We start from the raw sequence: 26,980 nt of genomic DNA, 5'->3' as shown, positions 1-26,980 counted from the left end.
AATCCTAATTCTAAAAACATATTAATGTGGGTTGATGCAAAAATTACCTAGTTAAGAATTAACCTAATATATACCTTAATTTTAATTAAGGGGCTATACTAATATTGTCGTTAATGCCTGGGAAAGTCGTGGCATCTAACCTACACTTCATCTCGCATATATCCAAATGAACATCCAGTATGCGCCCTTGGTTATACTTTATAACTTGCTGAATGACACAAAATTGAAATTCATGTTCTGGATGTTGTTTAATATGTCTTGCCAGTGCATTTGTATTTTTCATATGCCTTATATCCAACATATGTTCACCGACCCTTTCCCTTAGGGTACAACAAGTTTTTCCTATATAAAATGCAGGACACTGATTACATCTAGCTAAATATACTATATTCCTGCTATAACAATTAAAGTGCCCTTTAATATATAAAATTTCCTTGTTTAATTTAATCTTATTTCCTGTACAAAAAATATATTTACATTCATTGCACCTGCCATACTTAAAATTTCCCACTGGCCTGCATGAATTAGAAATTGGAAATTGATTACTACCCTCTAAAAGATTTTTAAATGATCTATCTTTTCTATATACATTTTTGGGGGGAACCTTTAATTTGCTATGTACATTAGTGTCCAATTTCAGTAGTTCCCAATTCCTACGTATTGTTTTAACAATAAATTCCGTATCACAATTATATGTGGTAATAAAATACAAACATTCTCCTATATCATTCTTTCCTGTTTTTGCATTACTAACGGTTTCCCATCTTCCATATTATATTTTAAAATGGGTTGATAAATTCCTTCATTTCTTTTAGATGTAATTTCATCTTTGATGGCATGCACCAAAACTTCTGGATATCCTCATTTGATGAGCATCCCTGTGATAAATTCTAATTCCTTTTTGAATTCCTGATAATTGTTGACCATTCTGGCAGCCCTAACCATCTGGCCTTTAACTATAGCCCTTTTCTGGTGGCTAGGGTGCCAGCTTTGATAATTTAAATAGGAATTCGAAAAAGTAGTTTTCCTATAAATACTAGAGGAAAGACTCCTCTTACTGTTATTTACCACTAGGTGAACATCTAAGTAACTTATTTCAGTACTACTTTATTCGAAAGTAAATTTTAAAAAACTAACTGTATTGTTAATAAACTCCAGAAATAACTCAAGCTTTTCAATGTTACCATCCCATATAATAAAAATATCATCCAGGAACCACATGTATTTTTGAATATGTTGATTATATTCACTCTGAAATACATATTCCTGTTCCCAGAAAGACATTACATAGTTAGCATAAACTGGGGCACAGGCTGCCCCCATTGCTACTCCAGTAATCTGTTTGTAGTAACTACCTTCAAAAAATATGAAATTGTTGTTTAAAACAATATCCATTAGCGCTGTGTATACATTAATTTGATCCTGTTCAAATAATTTAGTTTTAACTAACTGTCTCTCCATCCATTCTAGTCCTATGTCATTGGGAATCACTGAATACAAATTACATACATCAATAGTAAGGAATATAGTGGAAGAATCAATTTTCACTTCATTTAATTGGGATAAAAAGTGCCATGAATCTGTAGTAATATAATCAAACTTTTTTAATCCCCTTTGAAGATGGTAAACCAAATATTTACTTATAAAAAAGGTTATACACGCACGCGCGCACACACACACACACACACACACACACACACACACACACACACACACACACACACGTATAGATATTCTTAAAACCAGACCTTCATAAAACTATATATCCAACACCTGAAGTCCTGAGAACTCATCTAAATATCGTAACTTCCAGCAAACAGCACTTACCATATTTGTAGTTACAGCAGCAGTATTCATTATACTCAAAGTTAATTAACTTAAAAGCTAAAAGAGATGCATTTCTATTGTAAACACCATGTCTGTAGCATATCTGCATCTACGAAAATGATTTTTAATAGATTTTGTCACCACGCTAAAAAACAATGTCAGAAAACAAATAATAGTCACTCCACTTACCTCTCTCTTCAGATACACACACACATATATATATATATATATATATATGTGTGTGTGTGTGTGTGTGTGTGTGTGTGTGTGTGAGAGAGAGAGAGAGAAAGGGAGGGATAGAGAAGGAGAGGAAGGTACATGAGTTGGTTATTTTTTAATTGCACTTAGGGTTCATAATACTACATCAACATCTACCACAACTAAAGTCATATTATTTATACCAAAATCATTAATACAATAAAAAGAGGTACTGGACCATGTAACACATATTAAAAGAAGGAAAATAATTTTGTGCAGGATGGTTATGATCCCCTACACTCATTCATCCATCCAGCCTCTGAGAAGTTAGCATCACTACAAACTTTGCTATCCATAGACAGGTCATCTCATACAGTGGTAAAGTTAGTGTCTCAACACAGAAGAGTTTTATTAGACATTTACTTAACTAATACAATTTTGCTCATCTAGGAGTCCATAATGCAGTCAATAATATGGTTGACCTTTACTATCCTCAGCTTCACAACTCCAATATTCCAATATGGTAAGCAGCCTACATAATGGCCAGATACAGCTTCCACAATAAATTCCTCACATCTGCCTCTATATCTTTTCTCACTCACCCATCCCCATCCAAACCCTAGATTTAGGCACCATAAACTTTTTGCCACTAATAACATTACTACTACTTTTACAAGCAGATACTATTCACCTTAACCCCAGTTCCTTCATATTTAAAGTAGTTGACCAAACAGACCTCTTAACTGTCCAGATTTTCTTTGAATTCCCAGATTTTTGCTTCATATTTTTGGTCTGTTCCTCATAAAATTTGTTGTTTTCTGGTAAATCATTGACTGAAGTCAATAAATACTGAAAGACATTCATTGACATTTCAGACCATATCCTTTTGTAATGAATGCTAACACAAAATATGTTGTTCTAACAATGTTCTAAGTTTATAAGAGCAATATTTAAAATCTGTCCCTATTTACGGGACTTTGTCCACCCATTATTTTACCATTGTTCCAAATTTATTGTGCTCAGAAGTTGACAGGTGTGCAACCTGAGACATCTGCAGTGCAAACAGCAAATTACCCCAAATGGAATTATCGTTTCATCAAAATAATCCTACAGAAGTAGGGTTAAGTGAATCTTGGGTAAAATAACACTCATTAATTTTCCCCAAAAATACACTGTTTTTAATGACAACTGTCCTGTAAACAGACAATATAGTAGAATCATGACCCTAGAAAAAAGCAGCAACATAATCTGCTCAATCTTAATAGCATAGAATAATATGACTAAGGATAATTACCACACTGGGCATTAATGGAAACAGCTATGTCTAATTGCTCCAAAATTTTCTGTCCACTGTTTCCATCTTACCTCCCTGTCTCTCTCATTATACTATAATCCTTCCTCACTCTGCTCTTTCATTCCCCAGATACCACAAAACTGATTATACTCGGTGACTGTAACCTTGACTTTCTAGGCCCCCTAAAAGTACTGCTAGCCAGGCTCACACTGATGCATAATGTTATCCAAATAGCTCATAATAAATATATCCTCAAACAAACACTTTTAACAGATATAATACTGATATAAAAAAAAGAACTCACTCCACATAGATCCAAATTCCCTCAGTGATCATAACCCTGTACTCTCCTCATGGCCTTTAGCACCTTAAACTGTCCCCCACAAAATACAAACTACATTATGTCCACCAAAACATTTGAGACCTCCAGGTATACCCTACTCACTGAAATCAATTACGTAGACTAGAATACCTAAATACAACTACCAGCCATGAGCCATGAGACTGCACAGAAAATATTCTTCAATACCAATTTCCCCACTCAGAACAAACTTTATACATTAATAACCAGATGTCTATGAGCCACAAAAGTTCCACTGTTAAGTCTAGATCTAGCACAGCAAATTAAATCATTGTATAAGGCCTGGAAGCAATGGAGATATATTCCTCTGACCTTCATAAACCAAACTTATGCTGGACACTACAGCAGTCTGTCAGAATAAACCTTAACACTAGCAAATCAAACTACTGCAGATCAGTACAATCAAATATTACCAAACCAAAGAAATTCTACAAACAATAAAAAGTATTTCCAGTAACAAAATATTCCAAAACTCTAGGGAGAAAAAATCTATACTCCTGAAATTCATAAAGAGATACTATACAATTGTTCCAATCCTCAAAGCATCAACGCAACCCCTACCATCCATCAAACAAATTTTCACAAATTAACCCATTACACACCTCTCTAAACTACCCTCTGTTCTTTCTTTGCACAAGTAACTGATAAGCAGGTTAGGGATTTACTTAAAACAATGCCAAATCATTACAACAGCACTGTCTACACCATCCACCCTTTAATACTAAAATGGGACACACATTATCGCCTCCCCACTAGCACATACCTCAAACTGACTCTTTCCATGAAAACAATACCTGCACTGTTCAAATATGAAAACACTATTCCTGAACCTAACATCCACTCCCTTAACACAACTGATGACTATCAACCCACTTTGAATATTGACATCACAGGTTTAAACCCAAATACAGCATCTCACCTGCCAGGATTTTACTCACAAACAAAATCTATGCCTATATGAAGAATAAGAAACTCACTGGGGTCATTTTGAGATCTCAGAAGAGCCTATGAATGAACTCAAAACCAGCATATTTTCAGATAAAGTAGGCCCGTGATTGTCTAACTTCCTCCACAACAGCAATCTTTCCATCAGCTCAAACTAAATTTAACAGGGTTAAAAACTCAGGCATCTCCCAAGGCTCAGTACTGAGTCTATTACTTTTGTCATCTTTATTAATCACCTACACTGGAAATTCTACAGTCTAAACTCATTATTGTATGCTGATGATGTGATCAACACTAGAGCAAGTACATTTCACCAGGGCTAACTGAGGCATTACAGGACACTTTCAAAAGACTTTGGAATTGGTTACTGTCAAGCAAACTAACTTTAAACATTAATAAATCAATGGTTATGTTGTTTGGCACAAGCAAAAGATTTGCTTATCTGCCCACACTCAAAATATGTAACCTTCAAGATACCCACTTTCAATAGTTAAACTATTGACACATCTAGGTATAGTCCTTGGCCCAACCCTTTCATTCCTCCCACAAATTGAAGAACCAAATAACAAAAATGTTTTCCCAATTTATTGAAGCCTACAAAATGTCATAGCTTCTATACAAGGAGCCCAGGTATAAATGTACTTCTACTAGGCTACAGTATAATCTGCCAATTTTTGTTCAAACAGCATGAAAACCTTCATAGCCTGAAAATGGCAGAGAGCAAAATCCTGCAATTTATCCACCTTAACCCACACAATGAGCATCACTTTATTAGTATTATTAAATCCAGTTGTCTCCCTGTCCATGCTAAACTACCCTTATTCCTCACCTCATTCATAATCAAGCTAATGAACATGGGGCATCTTTATTAAATTATCACATATGACATGAGCAATCATACATTTATATCAATGAAAACAAACCATGTTGACATCATTTTAGTTGGAAACATTGTACATCACAAACTATATAGACACAATTGTAGTTTCAAACATCATACAGCACTTATAATCTACCCAGTCATTGTTAGTCAACCATTACATACCTCATTTAAATCCTGCCTTGTTTCATAGGTTCACAGATGAGTAAAGCAAGCAGTAGCACAATCCAAAATAAGACAAGTAATATTAATCTTCTGTAAAAATCCTCAAGATTAAAAAGAAGATGAAACAGAACAAGTCAAAGTTTATTTTCACACAGACAAGTGCTTTCATTCCCCAATGGAAACTTCATCAGATAAAAATTTAACAAATCAATGTTTCTTTTGTACTAAAACACCCCCTCGACATCATTCCAAACCCACACCTCCAGTTTCATTGTTAAAAAACTATTAACAAATATTCCACCCTACAACTTATAAACATGCATAAAAAATCTTACATATACATAATACTACATCAACATCTACCACAACTAAAGTCATATTATTTATACCAAAATCATTAATACAATATAAAGAGGTACTGGACCATGTAACACATATTAAAGAAGGAAAATAATTTGTGCAGGATGGTTATGATCCCTACACTCATTCATCCATCCAGCCTCTGAGAAGTTAGCATCACTACAAACTTTGCTATCCATAGACAGGTCATCTCATACAGTGGTAAAGTTAGTGTCTCAACACAGAAGAGTTTTATTAGACATTTACTTAACTAATACAATTTTGCTCATCTAGGAGTCCATAATGCAGTCAATAATATGGTTGACCTTTACTATCCTCAGCTTCACAACTCCAATATTCCAATATGGTAAGCAGCCTACATAATGGCCAGATACAGCTTCCACAATAAATTCCTCACATCTACCTCTATATCTTTTCTCACTCACCCATCCCCATCCAAACCCTAGATTTAGGCACCATAAACTTTTTGCAACTAATAACATTACTACTACTTTTACAAGCAGATACTATTCACCTTAACCCCAGTTCCTTCATATTTAAAGTAGTTGACCAAACAGACCTCTTAACTGTCCAGATTTGCTTTGAATTCCCAGATTTTTGCTTCATATTTTTGGTCTGTTCCTCATAAAATTTGTTGTTTTCTGGCAAATCATTGACTGAAGTCAATAAATACTGAAAGACATTTAAGTTTCAGACCATATCCTTTTGTAATGAATGCTAACACAAAATATGTTGTTCTAACAATGTTCTAAGTTTATAAGAGCAATATTTAAAATCTGTCCTATTTACGGACTCCAAAATCTGCAGTGCACAACAGCAAATTACCCCAAATGGAATTATGTTTCATCAAAATAATCCTACAGAAGTAGGGTCTTGGGTAAAATAGCACTCATTAATTTTCCCCAAAAATACACTGTTTTTAATGACAACTGTCCTGTAAACAGACAAGATAGTAGAATCATGACCCTAGAAAAAAGCAGCAACATAATCTGCTCAATCTTAATAGCATAGAATAATACGACTAAGGATAATTACCACACTGGGCATTAATGGAAACAGCTATGTCTAATTGCTCCAAAATTTTCTGTCCACTGTTTCCATCTTACCTCCCTGTCTCCCTCATTATACTAGAATCCTTCCTGACTCTGCTCTTTCATTCCCCAGATACCACAAAACTGATTATACTCGGTGACTGTAACCTTGACTTTCTAGGCCCCCTAAAAGTACTGCTAGCCAGCCTCACACTGATGCATAATGTTATCCAAATAGCTCATAATAAATATATCCTCAAACAAACACAATGAGCATCACTTTATTAGTATTATTAAATCCAGTTGTCTCCCTGTCCATGCTAAACTACCCTTATTCCTCACCTCATTCATAATCAAGCTAATGAACATGGGGCATCTTTATTAAATTATCACATATGACATGGGCAATCATACATTTATATCAATGAAAACAAACCATGTTGACATCATTTTAGTTGGAAACATTGTACATCACAAACTATATAGACACAATTGTAGTTTCAAACATCATACAGCACTTATAATCTACCCAGTCATTGTTAATCAACCATTACATACCTCATTTAAATCCTGCCTTGTTTCATAGGTTCACAGATGAGTAAAGCAAGCAGTAGCACAATCCAAAATAAGACAAGTAATATTAATCTTCTGTAAAAATCCTCAAGATTAAAAAGAAGATGAAACAGAACAATTCAAAGTTTATTTTCACACAGACAAGTGCTTTCATTCCCCAATGGAAACTTCATCAGATAAAAATTTAACAAATCAATGTTTCTTTTGTACTAAAACACCCCCTCGACATCATTCCAAACCCACACCTCCAGTTTCATTGTTAAAAAACTATTAACAAATATTCCACCCTACAACTTATAAACACGCATAAAAAATCTTAAATATACATATAAATATATAAATATATCTATCTATATATATATATATATATATATATATAGATACAGATAGATATATTTATATAAATATATACACACACACACACACACACACACATATATATATATATATATATATATATATATATATATATATATATATATGGGTCTCTGTCGTTTAATCAAAAACATGGTTCATCGAACCGTATTTCCGCAGACACACTTTAACGAAAGTGCATTTTATCAAAAATGCACTTTCGCTAAAGAAAATCACTGAAAAAAAATAAATAAAACAAATCACATCAAACAGTGTTATGCAGGGGGGCAAGCCCCCCTGCAACCCCCATACTTTATTATTCTCACTCTGAGATCGCACTATAGTGGGGAAAAGGGAATATTCCCTTATCCCCACTGTACCATGATGTCAGCGATAGTTTTGTTAGTTGTAAATCAACACTATACGTTAATTTGCAACTAACAGTGCCTGCAAACTGCATGCTTTCTTTAATTTTCCAATCTCTCTTTAGCAAAAGTGCATTTTCGATAAAATGCACTTTTGCTAAATTGTGTCCCCAGAAACACGATTTCAATGAACCGTGTTTTGACAATGTGACTAGGACCCATATATATATATATATATATATATATATATATATATACATATATAATATATATATATATATATATATATATATATATATATATATATATCTGTGTGTGTGTGTGTGTGTGCGTGGGTCTACTTCAGAATGTCGACTGTTCAGAATGCTGACTTTCACATGGCCGACACCATATGATCGACATTCTGAAAGACCGACATCCTGAAATAGCCCTCCTGCACCCCACACCCCCTGCTACTTAAATATTCTCACAGTGCAGGAAAGGGGAATCTCCCAGTCCCACACTGTAAATGGATTTCCACTATCATTTGTCAGCCTTTCAAAAATATATATATATATTTATATAAATCATTCCATAGAACTATGTATATAATTCAATGTATGAAATTCAGTAAGATTAGTAAATGTAAAAACTGGGAATCAAACTCAGGATTTTTTGCATATTAGCCAGATGGAATTACCGCTGCACTACAGAATCTTCAGTGTATGTAATTCCTTCTACCTTTGCATTGTTTTCATCTTTAACATGCTACTAATCGACACCTGTTCATTTAGCCCTAGCCAACACATAGCATTCAAATGTAATTGCCATATAAGTTCACATTTTTCTAATAATAAGGTCCATGGTCCTTTCCTTTCATATAAAACTACAGATTCCAGAACAAAAAACATGAAACTATGTGTATCATCGCTCATACAATGCTTAGTCAGGGCATTTGTCTCTTTTTTCAGTTTAATTTCTGTTAGATGTTCATATATACGTGCTTTAATTTTCCTGTCTGTCTTTCCAACATAAAAATATGGACATTGGCAACACAGAGCACAGTATACTACTCTTTCTGTCATACAAGAATATTTCCCATCTAACTTCAGTTCATGCCCATTCACTATAACTACATCAGTTTCAAGTTTATATGGGCACTGTGGACACAATACACATTTTTTTCATACACCCACTTGGGCTTTCTTTTACTTGTCTCACTATCCAGTCTCTCAGACTTATTCCTTTTCCATTTTCAAAACTTGACAGTTTCCCATAAGTATATCACAAATATGCTTAATATTTACAACAAAATGTAGTGATAAATGAGGTAGTAAACACATTGCCATGGTTTTAGGGTTCACTATCTCCTACATCCCTCCCTTCCATCTCAAACAACATACTACTAACACATAGTGTATGTGTTAAACACTCCTCAGATCTTATCACATTATTCAACATAGTCTTTCTAATGAAAGGACCAAAATGTCCCCTCTCCCTTTTATTCAACACCTCCAGCATCACTTAATTTATTACATAAATAGGATAAACTCATCTTAAAAACATACTTTTCAAATTAGCACATTCATCTAGAAATATCTCCATTGTAGATACCATCCTAGCTGCCCTTACAAATTGTCCCTTTATAACTGCTAGTTTTTGTTTAAAAGGGTGGGCACTAGAAAATTGGGCCAAAGTATTTGAGTATGTCTCCTTTCTAAAAATTTTGGATACAAATCTCGTTTACTCTATCTTTAAAAAGCTGTACATCTAAAAATGAAATTTCATCCACCCCCACAGAATGGGTGAAGTTCAAAAAAGATGTGGTCTCATTAATATAGTTGAAAAAAACTCAAAATCTCATCCACTGGACTGTCCCATAAAAGGAACATATCATCCAGAAAATGTGTGTAGAGGTGACAAAACTTAAAATACTTTGAATTCAGTAAACATTTTCTCTCCCAATAGAGCATAACAATATTTGCATATATACCACCTCAGTGGGAACCCATAGCCACCCCTCTTTTCTGCACATACAATTCTTTCTCAAATAAAATAAAATTATTAAATAAAACTATTTCCAACAATTGTACCAACACATTTACTTGTAATTGTGGGATGCCTTTCTTTATAAATAAGAAAATCACAAAACCAACTTACACCCACATCATGTGAGATAGAGTACAATTCTTTAATGTCAATTGTGATGAATACAAAATATTTCTGGAAGGTAGTCTTATCGATTTTATTTAAAAAATCCCATGAATCTCTACATACTGTGGTTCCCTCATTACTAAGTCTTTCAGTTTAAAATCAATAAGTTTGGCTATTGGGTACATTATTGAACCCTCGCATCTACAATTGGATGCATGGATGGTTGAAACACATTTTTATGCAATTTAGGGAGACCAAAACTCGCTGGCATTCTGGGAAAGGGTACATCCATATAATTCAATTCAGAAATAGAAATGCTCCTTTCTATAAATAAATCACGAAGTGCCCCTTTTATGGTCCTTTAAGCCCCATTTAACTGATTTATTGAACTATGCTCATGTGTCTCTGTAGAGAGAATTTCCCTCATTTTTCCTTCATAAACACTTTTACTCATAACTACAAGTCTGCCCCTTTATCGGGCTTCATTATCCTAATGGAATTATTAGCACTTAACCTTTTCAGTTCCTCTGTTTCAAAAAAAGACATATTATTTCTCATGTTGTTATCCTGTATATTCATATATCATAAATCTAGTTCACACAATTTCTCAAATAATTCAATTGTAGCATGAAGTAGGGGATTATAGGTACTTGCAATGCCTAGGGGATTAGCTGCCACTTCGACCTCATGAAGTAATAATTTAAAATTCAACCTTCTCCAAATAATTTAAGATCTGTCAGAACATTAGGTAAATTCATCTTTTTGTTTTGGACAAAAGTTAAACCTCTTGCAAACACAACATCACAACAGGTTTGATCATCAGCCACAGAGGAAAAATTATATACTTTAAAATCATTCTCACTATTCACAATTACCTCAGTCAATGGCAAGACATATGCACCAGAATCTGGAAGAATCATTAGTTCTAAAACCACCCCTGCAAAAAAATTTGCTCTAGTTTTTTTTTTTTGTTCTGTTTTGAGATTTGCTGTTGTAGGTAAGTTGAACTTTGATAAGGTGAGAAGGTGAGCTTCATTAAAAAGACATGTACCCAGTGTTGTCCTTTGAGAGCCATTTTTCTAATTTTTCTTCAGTTTTTCTTCTGTTGTTATATATATTTATTATATATATATAAACACATGTTTGAAACACACACACACACATACACACAAATGCAGCACACACAATATATGCGGAAAATATATTACAAATACACAAGTGTTTGCAATGTCTGTAGACAAGTACAGAAAAACACATTTTTGTTTTAACATGTGTATTTTTGTATGCATATAAACTCTCCTTGACCAAAGAAATGGAGGCTGATAACATGAGCAGGGTTTCCAAGTACCTTGTGTGAATTAGCTAAGTGACGGTGGGATGTTTCAAGAAAAGAATAAGAAATGTGTTACAACAAAAGACCACTGGTGATGATGAGGAGAAATGACTCAGATGCAACATGAAAGAATAAGTATGAGGATGACTGGGAAAACTTTCCTGGGATTGTTCGGAACATTAATGTGAGAATTAAGTGAGGCAGACCTTAGGATATGTGTTAGCAGTGGGCTAAATATGCCATATCTGCTGCTTATTTAACAAATAAAAAAAAAATGAGCACACACACACACACACACACACACACACACATGACAATCCAAGTAGTCCTGTGCTTCTGCCAGCATTTATTTTTCTTTCTATTTTCTGGAAAACTATTTTATTTATTTTATTTTATTTATTTATTTTACATTTGTTGACTGGGCTAGTCTAACTGGATATATGTCCATTTTCAGTGGAGGCCCAGGGAGATAAGCTCCAAGACAGACACGAACAAACAAGATCAATAATGTTACAAAAAAAGGCATAGATGAAATATTTCTACACATTTCATAAAACTATTTACAATATTTAGAGCTAATTATTTACATACACTGGTAGGTAATACAGCTTCATATTTCTGCATATATGCTTTCATGTTGCACTAAAGGACAGTAATTAGAAGAGCGAGTAGAGTTAGTAAAGATACTAGTAGCAGTAATGGTTGTTTAGTCAGGGTTACTACAAGGGCAAAGCCAGTGTGTTTTCAGGAAGATTTTAATTTTTTATATAAAGAGTGATATGGAAGGAAGGGAAGTAAGTTCACTAGGTAGAAGGCTCCACTTTGTCCCAACTGTATTTGAGAACAGAGAGTCTCCTGCCATGTTGTTAGCCTTATTGATGATAATTAGGAGTTTATTTGATGAACGCAAGGTGTTAAGATTTCTATAAAGGGTTATGAGGTCTAGGAGTATTGGAGTGTTGTTAGGTTGGTAAAGGATCTTATGGGCAGTAGTAAGTTGGTTGATTTGCAGATGATTTTGTAGTTCAAGCCACCCTAGCTGTTTGAGATTATGACAGTGATGGGTTCTGAAAGGTTTACCAGTGGCAAATCTGGCTATGCTGTTATAGGAGGTAGCTAGTTTGAGAAGATTACTTTTGGAAAGGTTGGCATATATTGGTCAGGCATAGAGAAGAGTAGAGATTAGATGGGAATGGGCAATGGTAGTTCTTGCTGTTGGTATTAAGAAGGGTTTAATTTTACACAGGGAGCCCATTTTTCTGTCAATTGATTTTATAATGTTGTTAATATGGGTATCAAAGTTAAGGTTGTTGTCTATTGTAATCCCTAGGAGTTTGGTAGTAGAGTCTGGTGATATGAGGGTGCCATTATTAGAGATGACTGAGAAGTCTATTGATATTGACTTGCGAGTAGGAGTAAAGAGCAGGAGTTTTGTTTTTTTGGGATTCAAAAGGAGGCACCGCTTCAAAAACCATGTCTCAACTATGTTAAATACCTTCTGGGTTTGGGATTACTGTACAGATTAATGTTGAATCATCTGCATATTGTATACAAGTTGCATTGGGAATAGCTAATTAGAGATCATTAATGAAAATTGAAAATAAGAGAGGACCTAGAATGGAGCCCTGGGGTACACCCAGTGTGACTGGCAGGTGAGATGATAGTTTATTCTCCCAGAGCACTGCCTGTTGCCTGTTGCTCAGGTAGGAAGTGAACCATTTTACAGATGGAGAATCTAGGGGAAAGTGATTTGAGAAGATAAATAAGCAATGAGTGGTTTACTATATCAAAAGCCTTTGAAAGATCAATGAATAGAGCTGAAGAGAGTTCATTGTTATTGTGGTATCTATTAATGGTGTCAGTAAAGGATAAGAGGGCAGTAATGATTCTATGATATGGCCTAAAGCCATGTTGGCATTTGGCTAGTATGTTGTGTTGAGTGAGATGGCCTATTGGTTGATGATGAATGCATTTTTCCATTATTTTTACTAGGGGGGGATAGAAGGGCTATGGGCCGATAGTTTGAATAGTCATTGGAGTTACCACCTTTGTGTAGGGGGAGGATGTGTGAGATTTTCCAGATGGCAGGGATGGATCCTTCCTTAATGGTTCTATTTATAAGGATGGCAATAGGATAAGCTACTGCTTTAGCTGCTTTTTGCAGATATTCAGCAGGAATCTGGTCAGCGTAAGGAGTACAAGGCTTAAGTTTAGCTAGGAGTTTGAAAATGAAATTAGTAGAGATGGGTTGTAGTAGGAAGGTAGGAAGTATGCTAGTCATAGGAGTTTGTAGGCTGGAAGTGTCAGGGGGTAGCCGACTGGCTAGAGATTGGATGGTTTCTGTGAAGAAGGAGTTAAAGTTATTTGCAGTCTAGAAGGGAGTGTCATAATTAGCTCCTATAGGGGTTGGTGTACTGGAGTGTCCTGGGTAAAGGAGTTTATTAATACTTGCTCAGAATCACTGAGGGTTATTTTGGTGTGTTTTCTGTATTTTACAGTAAAAGTATTTTTGTCTAAAAGTATAGATTTTTTAGCTGCATTTCTTAATTGTCTAAATGTTTGTTGGTCAGATGTGCTTTTAGTAGTTTGCCAATTAGTCCAGGCTTTATTTCAGAGTAGGATTTTTTGCCTGGTATCTTTGGAGAGCCATGGGGCTAGTTTTGCCGATTCTTATTATACGTTTGGGTGCATGCTGGTCTAGGATAGTTAAGAATTTAGAGTTAAAGTATTGGACAGCCTCTTCTAATGGGAGAGTTTTTAGATTAGTCCAATCACAGGCATTACATTCGCTTTGGAATAGAGTTTGGTTAAATTGTTTGTTGGAACGTATAGTCCTGTATGCTGTTGGGTGAGAGATATCTATTCTTTGCCTGATTATATAGGTCAAGCAGTGGTCACTTATATCATTAGGGAAAATACCTACTCTATAAGCTTAGTGATGATTATTAATGAGTATCCAATCTAAGGTGCTCTCTTTTTGTTTTGGTTTGTTAATTCTGGTTGGGGAGGTGATGGTCTGAGAGAAGCCATGAAGGTTAATGTGTGAAGTGGGATGCTCAGTATTGATATATTTCCAGTCAATACTGACATCACCAAGGATTATAGTTTCTTGTGGGAATGTTGCTGAGACCCAGCTAAGAATATCCTTCAAGGAGTTCATGTTATTTCCAGGAGGTAGATAGATACATATGATAGTTATGGATTTACTAGAATTTAGCTGAATCTTTGAAATGAGGATTTCTGCATTACTATCTTTAGGTGGGTTATAGGGTAAGGTGGTAACTTGTAGCCCATCCTTGAAAAGAATTGCTACTCCCCCTCCTTTTTTGTTTTTACGATCATGTCTCAATATATTATATCCTGGTGGGATCATTTCATTATCTTGAGTTTGTGGCTTTAACCAAGTCTCTGTGGGGCATAAAATGTCAAAAGAGTATATGTGTAAGAGAGAATGGAGATGAGGAACTTTACTATTGACACTTTGGATATTGAGATGTGCTATCAGGAGTGAGTTGGGGAGTTTATTAGGGCTAAATGTGATAGCGGGATTGGTGATAGGAAGATCAGAAGGTAGGTCATTGGCTGGGCCTGGATTATCTGGAACTATCTATCCTGATCAGAACACTCTCTATACAATAATGTTGAAAATATGAAATAACATAGCACTATCTAACTTCTAGCCTTCATCCTAGACACCACTCGGGTAAGCCTGTAAAACCAAGAGCCTAAACCATAATAGCTAAACATTAACACAGGTCCTGACAATGTGGATTTGCAATTTCCTAATGCCTCTGTGCTACTTTGGTAGATATAGGCATCCTGCCTGAGACAATGCAGCAATTGTCTCATGTACTCAGATATCATTAAATCCTTAAAGAAACTAACACAGTATGCCAAAGATGTACATACATAACTTTCTTGAAGGTAAAAATCTTGCTTACAAACAAGGTTGTCAAGAACACACACACACACACACACACACACACACACACACACACACACTACATCCTTCACACATACCACACACCACAGACATAGACCTTCTTACACTGAAGCACTTAAAAGAAACCTTTCTAAACCTCAAAGTCCTCCTAAGCCATCACACTGCAATGCCTAACCTCAGCAATCACTAAAGCGTGTCAAAAGCAACACCTAACACTACACATAAGCCTACACCCAATGATTCCCCAAGACGAAAGGCCAAAAAGCAAGCAAGCACTTTACTTAGTGCTGTTGTCATAGGAGATTCTATTGCACAACACATAGATACTTCACTCACCAGGCTGAACAAGAAGATGACAATGATTAGTTGCCTATCCACAATATCACGGACACATTCAAGTCACTACACCACAGGTACCAATATGATTCTTTGATAGTCTATGCGGATGTAAATGACCTGAGACATATCTCACTGGACTACTTGCAACATACTACCTTCACCAAGGATGATGCCACAATGTGAACAGAAAATTATCAATTTTAATAATTGGCTTAGTGTCTGGTATCAGTCAAAGGAATCCAACATCTATCAGTGGGGAAAGACATGGTTTACAGACCACTTTGCTTTGCCTAAGATGGTCTACACCTGTCCTCACTGAGATTTCAGATATTGGCTAAAACTCTATCCATCCATTTAGAGCCTTTTTTAGGCAAGGTCAAATTTGCAAAACTGCCAACACAGTAAAAAATAAATAAATAACTCAAAGCAACCTTAAGGTGTTACTGCTCAATGGTAGGAGCCTAAACAAGAAACTCCATGCCCTACAATCTCTCCTCACTCTGGAGAATGTTGACGTCTGTTCTCTTACCGAGCTTTGGTTTAGATCTGCAGAAAGTACTCTAGCAGTGGAAGGCTATAGTGCCTTCCACACATTTAGACCAACAGCAGCACAGATAGGGGATAAAGGTGGAGGTGTCTTGATTTCCAAGCAGCAAATTCAACTCTAAGTCAGTTAAACAGGATGATGCCCTGAAGATCATCCATGTCCAAGTCTCCATATACAAAGTTCCGTAGCATGTCTGAGCCAGCTACAGGCTGCCCTCTATGACCCATGAAGCTCACATCTCTTACATAGACCTACTAGAGGTGCTCACCATCCAATCAAATACACTATTGATGGGAGACTTTAATTACTCATCAATAGACTGTGAAATATACACTGACCCTAACTCACTGATACATTATTTCCTGGACTTTATCAACACAAACACCCTGGACCAGATAAAGCATTCTCCAACCAGAGGATCAAACATATTGGATCTATTACTCACCAACACGAGAGAGCATTGCAGCACCACCCATATTATGTCCTCATTGGTGAAGTCAGATCACAAAGCTGTCTCCCTAGAAATAAAAATCAGCTCAAAAAACCAAACTAAACCTGCAACAGAAACTATTGAAAGCTAAGTAACTACATCCTATTAAGCAACTGTCAAAATTCACAGCTCTCCCAAACCCTGAGAACACAGCTACCCTATGCAGAACTATTTACACAAAAAATATACAAACATGCAAATGGCTGCACTGAGGCTGCTGTACCCACAAGAAGAAGTATGCTGTAACACCAAAAACAAACCACACTGGTGGAATCCTTACCTTAATAGGCTATATAACAAAAGAAAAAAAGTCATGGCCAAAATCAGAAAGACCAACACTCATGAAGGAGACAAGAGCTCTCTGATTCAACTAAATAAGAAACTAAAAGGTGTAATAAATTCCAACAAGGCCAATCATGAGGTCAGGATAGCCTTCCAGGCTAAGGACAATCCTAAGGCCTTCTTCAGCTATATCAGGAATGTTAAAGGTAATACTCAGCAATGTTCCGAACTGGTGGTAAATGGCACAAACTTCAATGACCAGAGTAACATAGCAAATCTACTGCCTGATAAATTTAACTCTAACTTCACCCCCACTGCCCCCACCTACCTCTGTGAAATCCCTTCTAGCATATCCCACAACTATAAACAGGAAATAAGTCCTGGAGGAGCTCGCTAAGGCCAAAAACATTGCTTTAATGGGCCCTGACAATATTCCTGGTTGCCTCCTAAATAACCTAAAACATGAACTATCAGGACCACTTGCACTCTTCTACTACAGCCAAAAAACAGGTTACCTGCCAGGTGAATGGAGGGCCACAACAGTCATCCCTCTTCACAAGGGTGGACCATCGACTGAACCAGGAACTACAGACCCATCAGTCTGACAAGTCTAATATGAAAAGACCTGGAAGGAATTATCATGGAAATGATCAACAAGGACATTACAAATGACACACACTGCTTAACTAACATAGCACACTTCTTCAAGAGGGTTGCCATGGCTATGTATGAAGGGATAATGGTGCATAATCCCTCTCTACTCGTCCCTCATTAGACCTATGATAGAATGCAATGCCCCATTTGGTATGTACCTCACTAGATACTTACAACAACTGGAAAGGCCACACAAATACCTCACTAAGAGGATCTTAGGCCTTAGACACATGCCCTATATGGACAGACTCAAATAACTCCAGCTATACTCTGTCTCTTATTGCCTACTTACAGGTAATCTCTGCTTGACCTACAAAGGCATGTCTGACCCAGAACTGCTAGATATGCTACACCTAATGAAATCCCAATCCCTCCATGCCACACGCTCCAGGGACCTAAACCTCAATACCATAATAAACAGAACATGCTGGAGGGACAGGTTCCTAACCCAGAGACTTCCCATGCTCTGGAACAAACTTCCCATTCACGTTAAGCAGAGCACTTCACTGGCCCCCTTTAAGAGAAATCTTGAGGAGTGGATGGGCAATAGGAAGTTCACCCCAGGGAGCATTTCAGTGGCCTTGTTTAACAGCGGCACTGAGAACTTTGGGGAGCATGATGCCAGGGAATCTTCTTGGACTTGTCTTATATAGGCTCCAGGGCCATTAGCCTAGTACACACCTATGAACCTATTCTGCCTACCTTGACCTGGCCAAGGTGTTTGATACAATACCCCACTCTGGTATTGTTCTCAAACTCTCAGAACTAAACATAAATCCCTACATAACTTGCTGTTTTGCCAGCTGGCTCACAGATAGGACCCAAGAAGTCATGATCGGTGAGCCCACCTCCACCAAGATACCAATAACCAGCAGAATACCCCAGGGTTCCATGTTGGGCCCGCTCCTGTTTTGCATCTACTTCTCAGAAGAAAAGGCTAATGTCAAAAGCCTCTGGCTCACCAACTTCACAGATTACTGCAAATTGGGAGTTATTATAGATTCCTTCCATGACACCAACATCCTACAAGAGTGTCTAACACAAAATAATTACTGGTGTGAAAGCCACAGATTAAAACTCAATGCATAGAAATACATTATAGTGCCCTTTGGGAAATCATCCACACAAGCTAATTACTTCATCAATAATAGACCCTCCTAAGAGCTGACCCGATAGTTAGGGATCTGGGAACATATGTAGATAGTAATCTAGCTTTTGACCAACATGTAGCCAAGGTAGTAAGAAAATCACTCTGTGTCATCCAACTCATAAGCAAGGGTATGGCATCCAGGTTCAAGGAAGTAATAGTACTATTCTACTCAGCTCTTATCAGACCCATCATTGAGTACAATGCCTCTTTTGGCATGTACCTAACCTGGCACTTGCAACAGTTGGAACATCCTCAAAGGTTCCTGACCAGGAAAATCAAAGGTATGAATACCCTGTCCTACACAGATCACCTTAAGTTCTTATCTTTGCACTCAGTCTCCTACAGGTTACTGAGAGGTAATCTATGCCTGGCATATGACATCCTCATATCCAGCTCTGATGGACTTTTCCACATCTCCAAAACAAACAGCACCAGAACGATCTAAGGACCTGAACTTTGCCTGCAACATAAACACAACCTGCTGGTGGGACACATATGAGTCTAAAAGAATCCCCGCACTATGGAATAAGCCCTCCATCTACATAAAGCAGAGTTCATTCCTAACCCTATTTGAAAGAAACCTTGATCACTGGATGGGAAATCGCAGATTCACTCCTGGTCTGGGTCCCATGTCTCTGATGGACAGAGGTTGACAGTAAGTAAATTAATCCCCAACTAATACACCTCCTCCCAGATAACCCTTGGCTACCACTTTACTAACATACCCCACCATACAGGTGTCCAAGGATCTCTGGGACAAAACTGGGTTGGGTCACATGGTTAGGCTTGCAAAGACCATAGTGGTCATTAGCCTAGTAAAAACCTATGAACCTATGAACAATGTAAACCTCAGCAAAGAGAAATCATCATATTTATTGCTGACTCACTTTTTTATTCTATACCAATTTGAGCTCTTGTTATTTTTATATATGTTTATGGCATTCCAATATTAAGTATCACCTTTGCCACATCCACAGTGCTTCCATTGTCACACAATTAAATTACATTTTAGCTGGGTATTTGTTATTCTACTTGTCTTAGTAATAATGAAATATATTTAAAAATAGTAATATCAACTGACTATGGAATAAACAATTTGAGTACAACTAACAGCTCATGTACCTGTAAAAGATGAGTGTGGGGAACAGGAGTAAGTGACCACTCTAAGCTCACCCATCCTGGGGGATAAATGTGTTTCTTGCTTGTCACATGAGAGACAGATAGAAGGAGCACTAGGTGTTACACCCAGTGGAGTCCAAGCCTATGGAGCATACATTGTCTGAGCACATTCATACTCATAAAGCTCAGGGGGACTCATAATTTGGAGGTCTAATTCCTCAAGGTGGGTTCTTCTAGAACAAGAGGTAGACCACCGCAAAGGACTAGCATGCTGACCTACTCCCTACCACCAGAGTCTCATCTGGGAATGAAGGGTCATTTGGGTTTCCTGGGTAGGAACAAGTGGACTATAGGGCTCTCACTGAACCCAAGAATGCCTGGCTTCCATCCTGCCAGAACAAATGGGCCAAGTATAGAGGTCATATTGGGGTGAGGTCCTGTGGGAAGCAAAATAAAGCATTAATATGAAGTTGTAGGAACACCTGTTTTGCCTTAGCTGCATAAGCCTAAAATTGTAAAAGACAACTGCACCTTAGACAACAATTCCTTTCCGCAGAGCATATTCCTCCTCCAAATAGAATGATCCCACACCTTCATGTATTAAATGTGATTTCTCTCTCTCTCTGGCATTCCTAATCAGATTCCTCTATGGACACCATGTTAAGGTTGCATGAAATCTCATGAGGCCATGACATTTTCTTCAGGAATTGGTCCCCCTTGCTCTTACATCATTTCACCTATCACATTTGAAAGCCTTTTTCAAAGTTTTTTCAAGAAAAACATACAAAGGAAACCACATATAACTTTTTGTTTATATTTCACAACAACTAACATAATAAAGCTATTCAGGCTCAAAATTCACAACTCCTTCACTTGTGTACTATGATATAAAGCTGCATTTTCCCTTCTCTGGAACCATAAACCTAGAAAAACTTTTGTAGTTTAAAAATAAATAAACATAATAACCACTGAGATCAACTTCACTTATTAGCTGAGCATTGCAAAACAGGAAATGTGATACCCTGGCTGACCCAGTGAAGAAAGACAGGACCCAAAAACTTACAAAATATCGCTTTTTAAAAAAAGCTGTATTATCTCAGTTATTTTTTTGTCCCTTTGCAAGAACTTTCCCCAGACAGTGTAATACATAAACAGGAAACAAATAAAAAGTAACTGCCCTTTTTTATTGAGGATTTTAAAACTTGACAGAATTTTGCACTACTTCCATTCTAAGTAAATCTGACATCTGACAACACAGAGTATGGCACCATAACCTCACCAGCTGCACCCTCACAGTACAGCATGGGCACATATATGTATACACACATAAATATATATATATATATATATATATATATATATATATATATATATATATATATATGTGTGTGTGTGTGTGTGTGTGTGTGTGTACTGATTTAGATAAATGTATTTCTGTGTTCAGTCTGTACTTGTACTTGAAACGCAGGACACATCTGAGAATAAGATGTTGTATTTGATCTCAGTACTAGTAAATATTCAATAAAGTGTACAAGCAAAATCAGACAGTGTAAAATGTGTTAATATTTAGCATTAATAAATGCATCTTATATTCCTTACTTCTTTTGGTGGGGACACAACCATTTGGACTATATAAATGTATGTGCTATCACAGTTAAAGTACCAACAAGCAATTCCACTAGAATGCCTATTTAAAATGTTATTCTGCTGTGTTAATAACAATGTTTAATACAAACACGCTAGATAACTAAACAGCTACACCTGTTTAACCAGTCACAATAACTAATATTTCATAATGCTTTGAATTAACAACCCTCATACCTGAATAATGAATAACAGATTTTTTTTAGAGACTGTACTAATATCTATGCACCGTATATGAACAAAAGTTAATCCACTAAGTAAAATATACACAAACTCCAAAACACAGCATTCAGAAAATCTCAGCCAAACAAAAATATTTTAAGTGAGTAACCAAGACACTACCCCCCCCCCCCATAGTGGAGAAGAGCCCCCACACCCTCCATCTAACTGTAATCCTTCTGGGATAATCACACCCATGGAAAAGTGCAATTCCTTGACATATGGTAAATTCACATCACTACAAGAAGCCATTCAGGAAGAACTTTGACCTGTATCAGTCCAAGCAACATTAATTCATTCTCTGACACTCACTTTGTTTTATTCAAAAACTACAAGGTGGCCAGAGTGCTTCCTTGCAAACACTGGACAGAAGGCAGAGAAGTAATCCTGAATCAGATACTGGACCTTTGCAGGACAAGTGTGCACATGCGTGCACACACACACACACATACAAACACAAATGATGCACTGCACACATGCCCCAGTGAAATTTCAAGGATTGCCAGTAGGAGGAAACTAAGCACCCAAAAGAACCCCACATGGAAACAGGGATGACATGCAAACTCTTTCTAGAAAGTAGCCAAACTGGGATTAAAACCAGAGAACCAGGAGCTGAAAGCAGCAGTATTGTACCAACATTTCAAGCATTGTCACAGTCAAAACTCATTCATTTTGCTCATATATACATACACAGTCATCATTACAATACTATCCCCTCAAGTAGCGTGATCTCATGTTTAACTCTATGTAAGTGAGACAATGAAATACATATAGAAGTGTTAGCAGTCGCCACTTTTAAAGTATTTCTGCCACATTTTGATTATATGCAGCATTTTAGATCATATTTACCACTCAAAATATGACATTGTTTAATATACAATTGTTACTGAAGGCTGATCATATCATATCATATTTTATGTACTCCTAATAAATGCTACCAGATATTTGGAAACACTTTTTAATTGTATGCAACAGGATTTAAAGTAATACAATCGGTTTCAGATAAATTATAAAGCTGCAAGGGTAAAATAAACATGTAGCTCTAAAATGCTTGTTTGTAACCCTGACTTTCCCTTTACACTCTGTGGATTCCTTTCCTACCATTTCTTTCTAAAAAACTGACAAGAACTGGCATATGTACTTTTATACGTATATTATACATATAAGTAGAACACAGAGACACAGATTCCATGGACAGATAAAGACCATTGGGGTTACTTGGCTAGCCAGATATCTATAGTGCTTTTGTTGGATATGCTGTAGAACCTTCTTACTTAGAGAAGTTCCTTATTTTTCCCATGACCTGTTCCACTCTTATACCATATATTCCTGAGTGCATAACATCCTCAGGAAGGCTACTTCATAAACTTATAACCCTTTCTGTCAAAAATACTTTCTCAAGAATTAAAGCAATAAGCTGTTAATGTGCTTCATCCTGTAGCCCAGGGCCTGACTTTCAGCCACCATTTGCCTACTATGTGACTATCCCATTTAGACAGGCAGTGCTCCTGGATCTAATGGGGTTCATCTGATTAACAAATGAAAAAAAAAAAAAGGAGTCCCTGAACTATGTGGAAACATGTCTAAATTATGCCTTATTCTTTTCTGCATCATTTTTTCTTCTGAAAGATGTTGCCCCTTAGGACACTGTTGCCTTTAGGACTGCATTTTTCAAATGGCAAAACCAGCATCCCAGTGGAAGTCCAAGTCTATATCAGAGGAGGTTCAATAAAGCCGAAGAAAAGCCAAATACTTAAAATATAAACTATTCAATACTTTGTGTGGGATTTAGCTAAATACTTAAGAACATCATCAAAGAACATATGACTGCCTAAAGGTGTATAGTAAAAGAATACTGTACTAAAGCTAACATTTTGTGTACTTCATGTAGGTATGTGGCAGTGGGATCATTCTGATTCTGTATACTAATATGTATCTTTTGTCATATATGGAGAGGCTTGTAGTGGTTTATTATATGTGTTGCATACACTTTGTGGCTTGCAGGAGGCTCAGTGTGACAAATTCTGAGAAAAAATGTTTTAGGGTGTTTAAATATTTCTCTCTGGCACCCCTTCTTTAATTCCATATGTGTGAAACTCAGTCCTGAGAATCCCAACACATCAATAAGCAAACTGCAATTCAAACATGAAATAGGAAATCCTGAAACTTGCTGTCACACCTTAAAGTGCTTGTTGCAAGAGGGATTCTCCCTCTCTCTGCATCCCCAATTTAGGCACGTCCTTCATCTTTTACTCAGGTGTATATATACAACTAGCTCATCCCTCTTCATATGTTTGCTAGCTGGGACCCTGTGTACTTCCTAATTCCCTACTGTAACTTATTGCTGTAAATACACCATTAAAAATGTTTGTCTGTCATCTCAGGTTTTTGATACTAGACTTCTCATAGTTCACTCTTGAGGCCCAGGGAAATATAGTCTCTCTGAGCAGTACTACAGACTGTCTGTAAACAGGTTAGCATCAGTACAGTTTCTCAAAAAGGGATAAAACACGTCATGCAGTTTTGGAATAAAAACAATGATGAACTGTAGTGGTGTGTGTGTGTGTGTGTGTGTGTGTGTGTGTGTGTGTGTGTGTGTGTGTGTGTGTGTGTGTTGTTTAGATGGGTCTCCTGCATTTTGTCAAATGTGCATTTGATCGACAAATGCTATGTATGGATAGCCAAACATTCAAAATGTCAGCAGTATGTTTTGCCTAGATAGGTGAGTGGGGTTTGGAAGGTATGAGAGTGTTTTTGTGTGTTTTTGAATGTTAGGGTTAAGGATTGGGATAGCTGAGGGGACAGGTTTTGTACATTCGTATGCAAGTGTGTGCATTTTAGGACTAGGGTCAGGGTTAGGTAAGCGGATAGATGTAGTGTTGGTAGTGTATGTTTGTGTGTTCACGTCTGTTTTGTGTAGTGGTAGTGTTACGGGAAGTTTTTTTTATTTTTTAAGGCAACGTGTAGGGTTAGGGTTGGGAGAAGGGGCAGCGATAGGGTTAGGGTAGGACCCATTACTAAGGTAGTGCACAGAGGAGGAAGCTGCATATCTCAAAACAAAACAGGGCAACAAGACAATAAGGCGATAAAGCAAAACAAGAAGTTAAGTTTCCATTTATTAATTTGATGAAAACATAGCCAATAAGATCTAGCAAGTGTAATCATATGCATAGAGTGGTTACTATCCATGGCAAAGTGAGAGATGAATCCTGATAATGAGTACATCTTGGAAAAATCACCTTTCATCACCTCATTAAATGAGTGGCAGAAAGGGACGTGAACCAAAGTGACATCTATGGCTTCTATTATGCCATAAATGCATTCATTCTCTCTTTGTACAGTTAAAAGAAGGCAGTATAACAAGACCTAGTACCTTGGGAAACATTGAGTGAATAGGTACTGTGAGCTGATAATAGTTTCAGCAGCCCTGACTGTGTATCAGTCTTCTTTTTCTTGGAAATCACACAAATAACTGTTATCCATTCTTCTAAAATCAGATTTCTTCTATTTGCTGTGTCTTACTTTCCTCAACAACAGAGGTGCTCACTTTCAGTTCTATTCTGCCCTTTGCGGTCTACTACTGGTATGCCTCTTTTTGTTTTGTTTTTTTTTAGGAGACTACCTTTTCTACCATGTCTGTTAAATAAATGAACACAGAAACAAATAAATAATAAAAAACACAGCACTGCAATGGAAGGAAAACACAACAGCCTAGAAAGGGAAAAAAGAAGAACAAATTGATAACATACCATATGAAGTAGGAGATGATAAGCAATTGAACACATCTGTAAAAGAGTCCCAGGTTCCGGTTTTTAACCACAATGACCTTAGGAGTTTCATAGTCACAGAATCCAGTGAAACATTGCTCACAAACCTGCTGTAATCCCATGGTTCCCAATTCCCAGTATTTCTGTGTTCCTTTATCTTTTTGTCTAACAAATAATCCAGTGGTCTTTGCTGGTGGTAAATGTTTGAATATTTCTGAAAAACACTTTTGTTTCAATATTCCACAGCTGTGACAACTCCTTGACTCACAAGTGCAGAACAGAAACCACTGCAAAAGGTAAGCTTGCTTTAAGCAAGTATTGCCAAACTGCCAGAAGGAGAAAATGTACAGCAGAAACCTTGTTCACTCTGAAACTGAGAAAGGAAATAATTACATTAAACCACATTTATCCTTAGCTATTAACCTTTTCTCTGATATGCTGTGGTTTCTCTCACAGACATAGTCTTTATCTAAGGGCGTCAGGGAATCCAATCATTTGGCAGGTTCAGCCAGAAGGTATGTTTGCTGCCACTAATCATTGATATGCAGTGATTAGCAATATACCTTTGTGATGATTACCACAACCTCAATGCATGACTTAGAGATGCGCTGCAAAGAAAGTGTGCACATTTGCCTATATGACAGTGTACCTAATAACAAAATATTTAGCTTAACTGCTGAAGAGAAATCACATAATTTGCAGAAATGGAAAATCAATGATGTTCAATATAGTTTATGATATAAAAGCCAATGTGAAACTATTACAACTGGGAAGCAGGTTTCTTTTATTATTATTACCATAAACCCTGGTCTTGTCAAAATATTTCACATGTTAGGCAGGGGTGCAACTTGTTAATGGAACTAGGGACTAAAAGGTGAACTCACAGTTCAAGCAAGATGCAGAGTGCTTAACAGCTATTGCTGTCTTTAAAGAAATTTTAAAAACCTTAGAAAAAAAATCTTTCCCTTTCCTTTAATAGAACTTGTTTAAAGACCACCACTGTGAGA

At 36.7% G+C, this 26,980-nt stretch overlaps 1 protein-coding gene across 1 annotated transcript in view; it reads right to left on the bottom strand.

Moving 5' to 3' along the window:
- The window catches only part of LOC122799533 (P2X purinoceptor 2-like), a 591,133-nt gene extending 564,885 nt beyond the window's left edge, over positions 1-26,248 (bottom strand). The window contains exon 1 of the mRNA XM_044068662.1: positions 25,956-26,248. Within this exon, the coding sequence (XP_043924597.1) occupies positions 25,956-26,095 (140 nt within the window). The 5' untranslated portion in view covers positions 26,096-26,248. The remainder of the gene's footprint in view (positions 1-25,955) is intronic.
- Between the last annotated feature and the right edge of the window lie 732 nt (positions 26,249-26,980).

The sequence above is a fragment of the Protopterus annectens genome, chromosome 4.part0, assembly GCF_019279795.1.
Source record: "Protopterus annectens isolate FY-2018-M chromosome 4.part0, PAN1.0, whole genome shotgun sequence".
Taxonomy (NCBI): domain Eukaryota; kingdom Metazoa; phylum Chordata; order Ceratodontiformes; family Protopteridae; genus Protopterus; species Protopterus annectens.
This window is presented reverse-complemented; position numbering and strand designations above follow the sequence as displayed.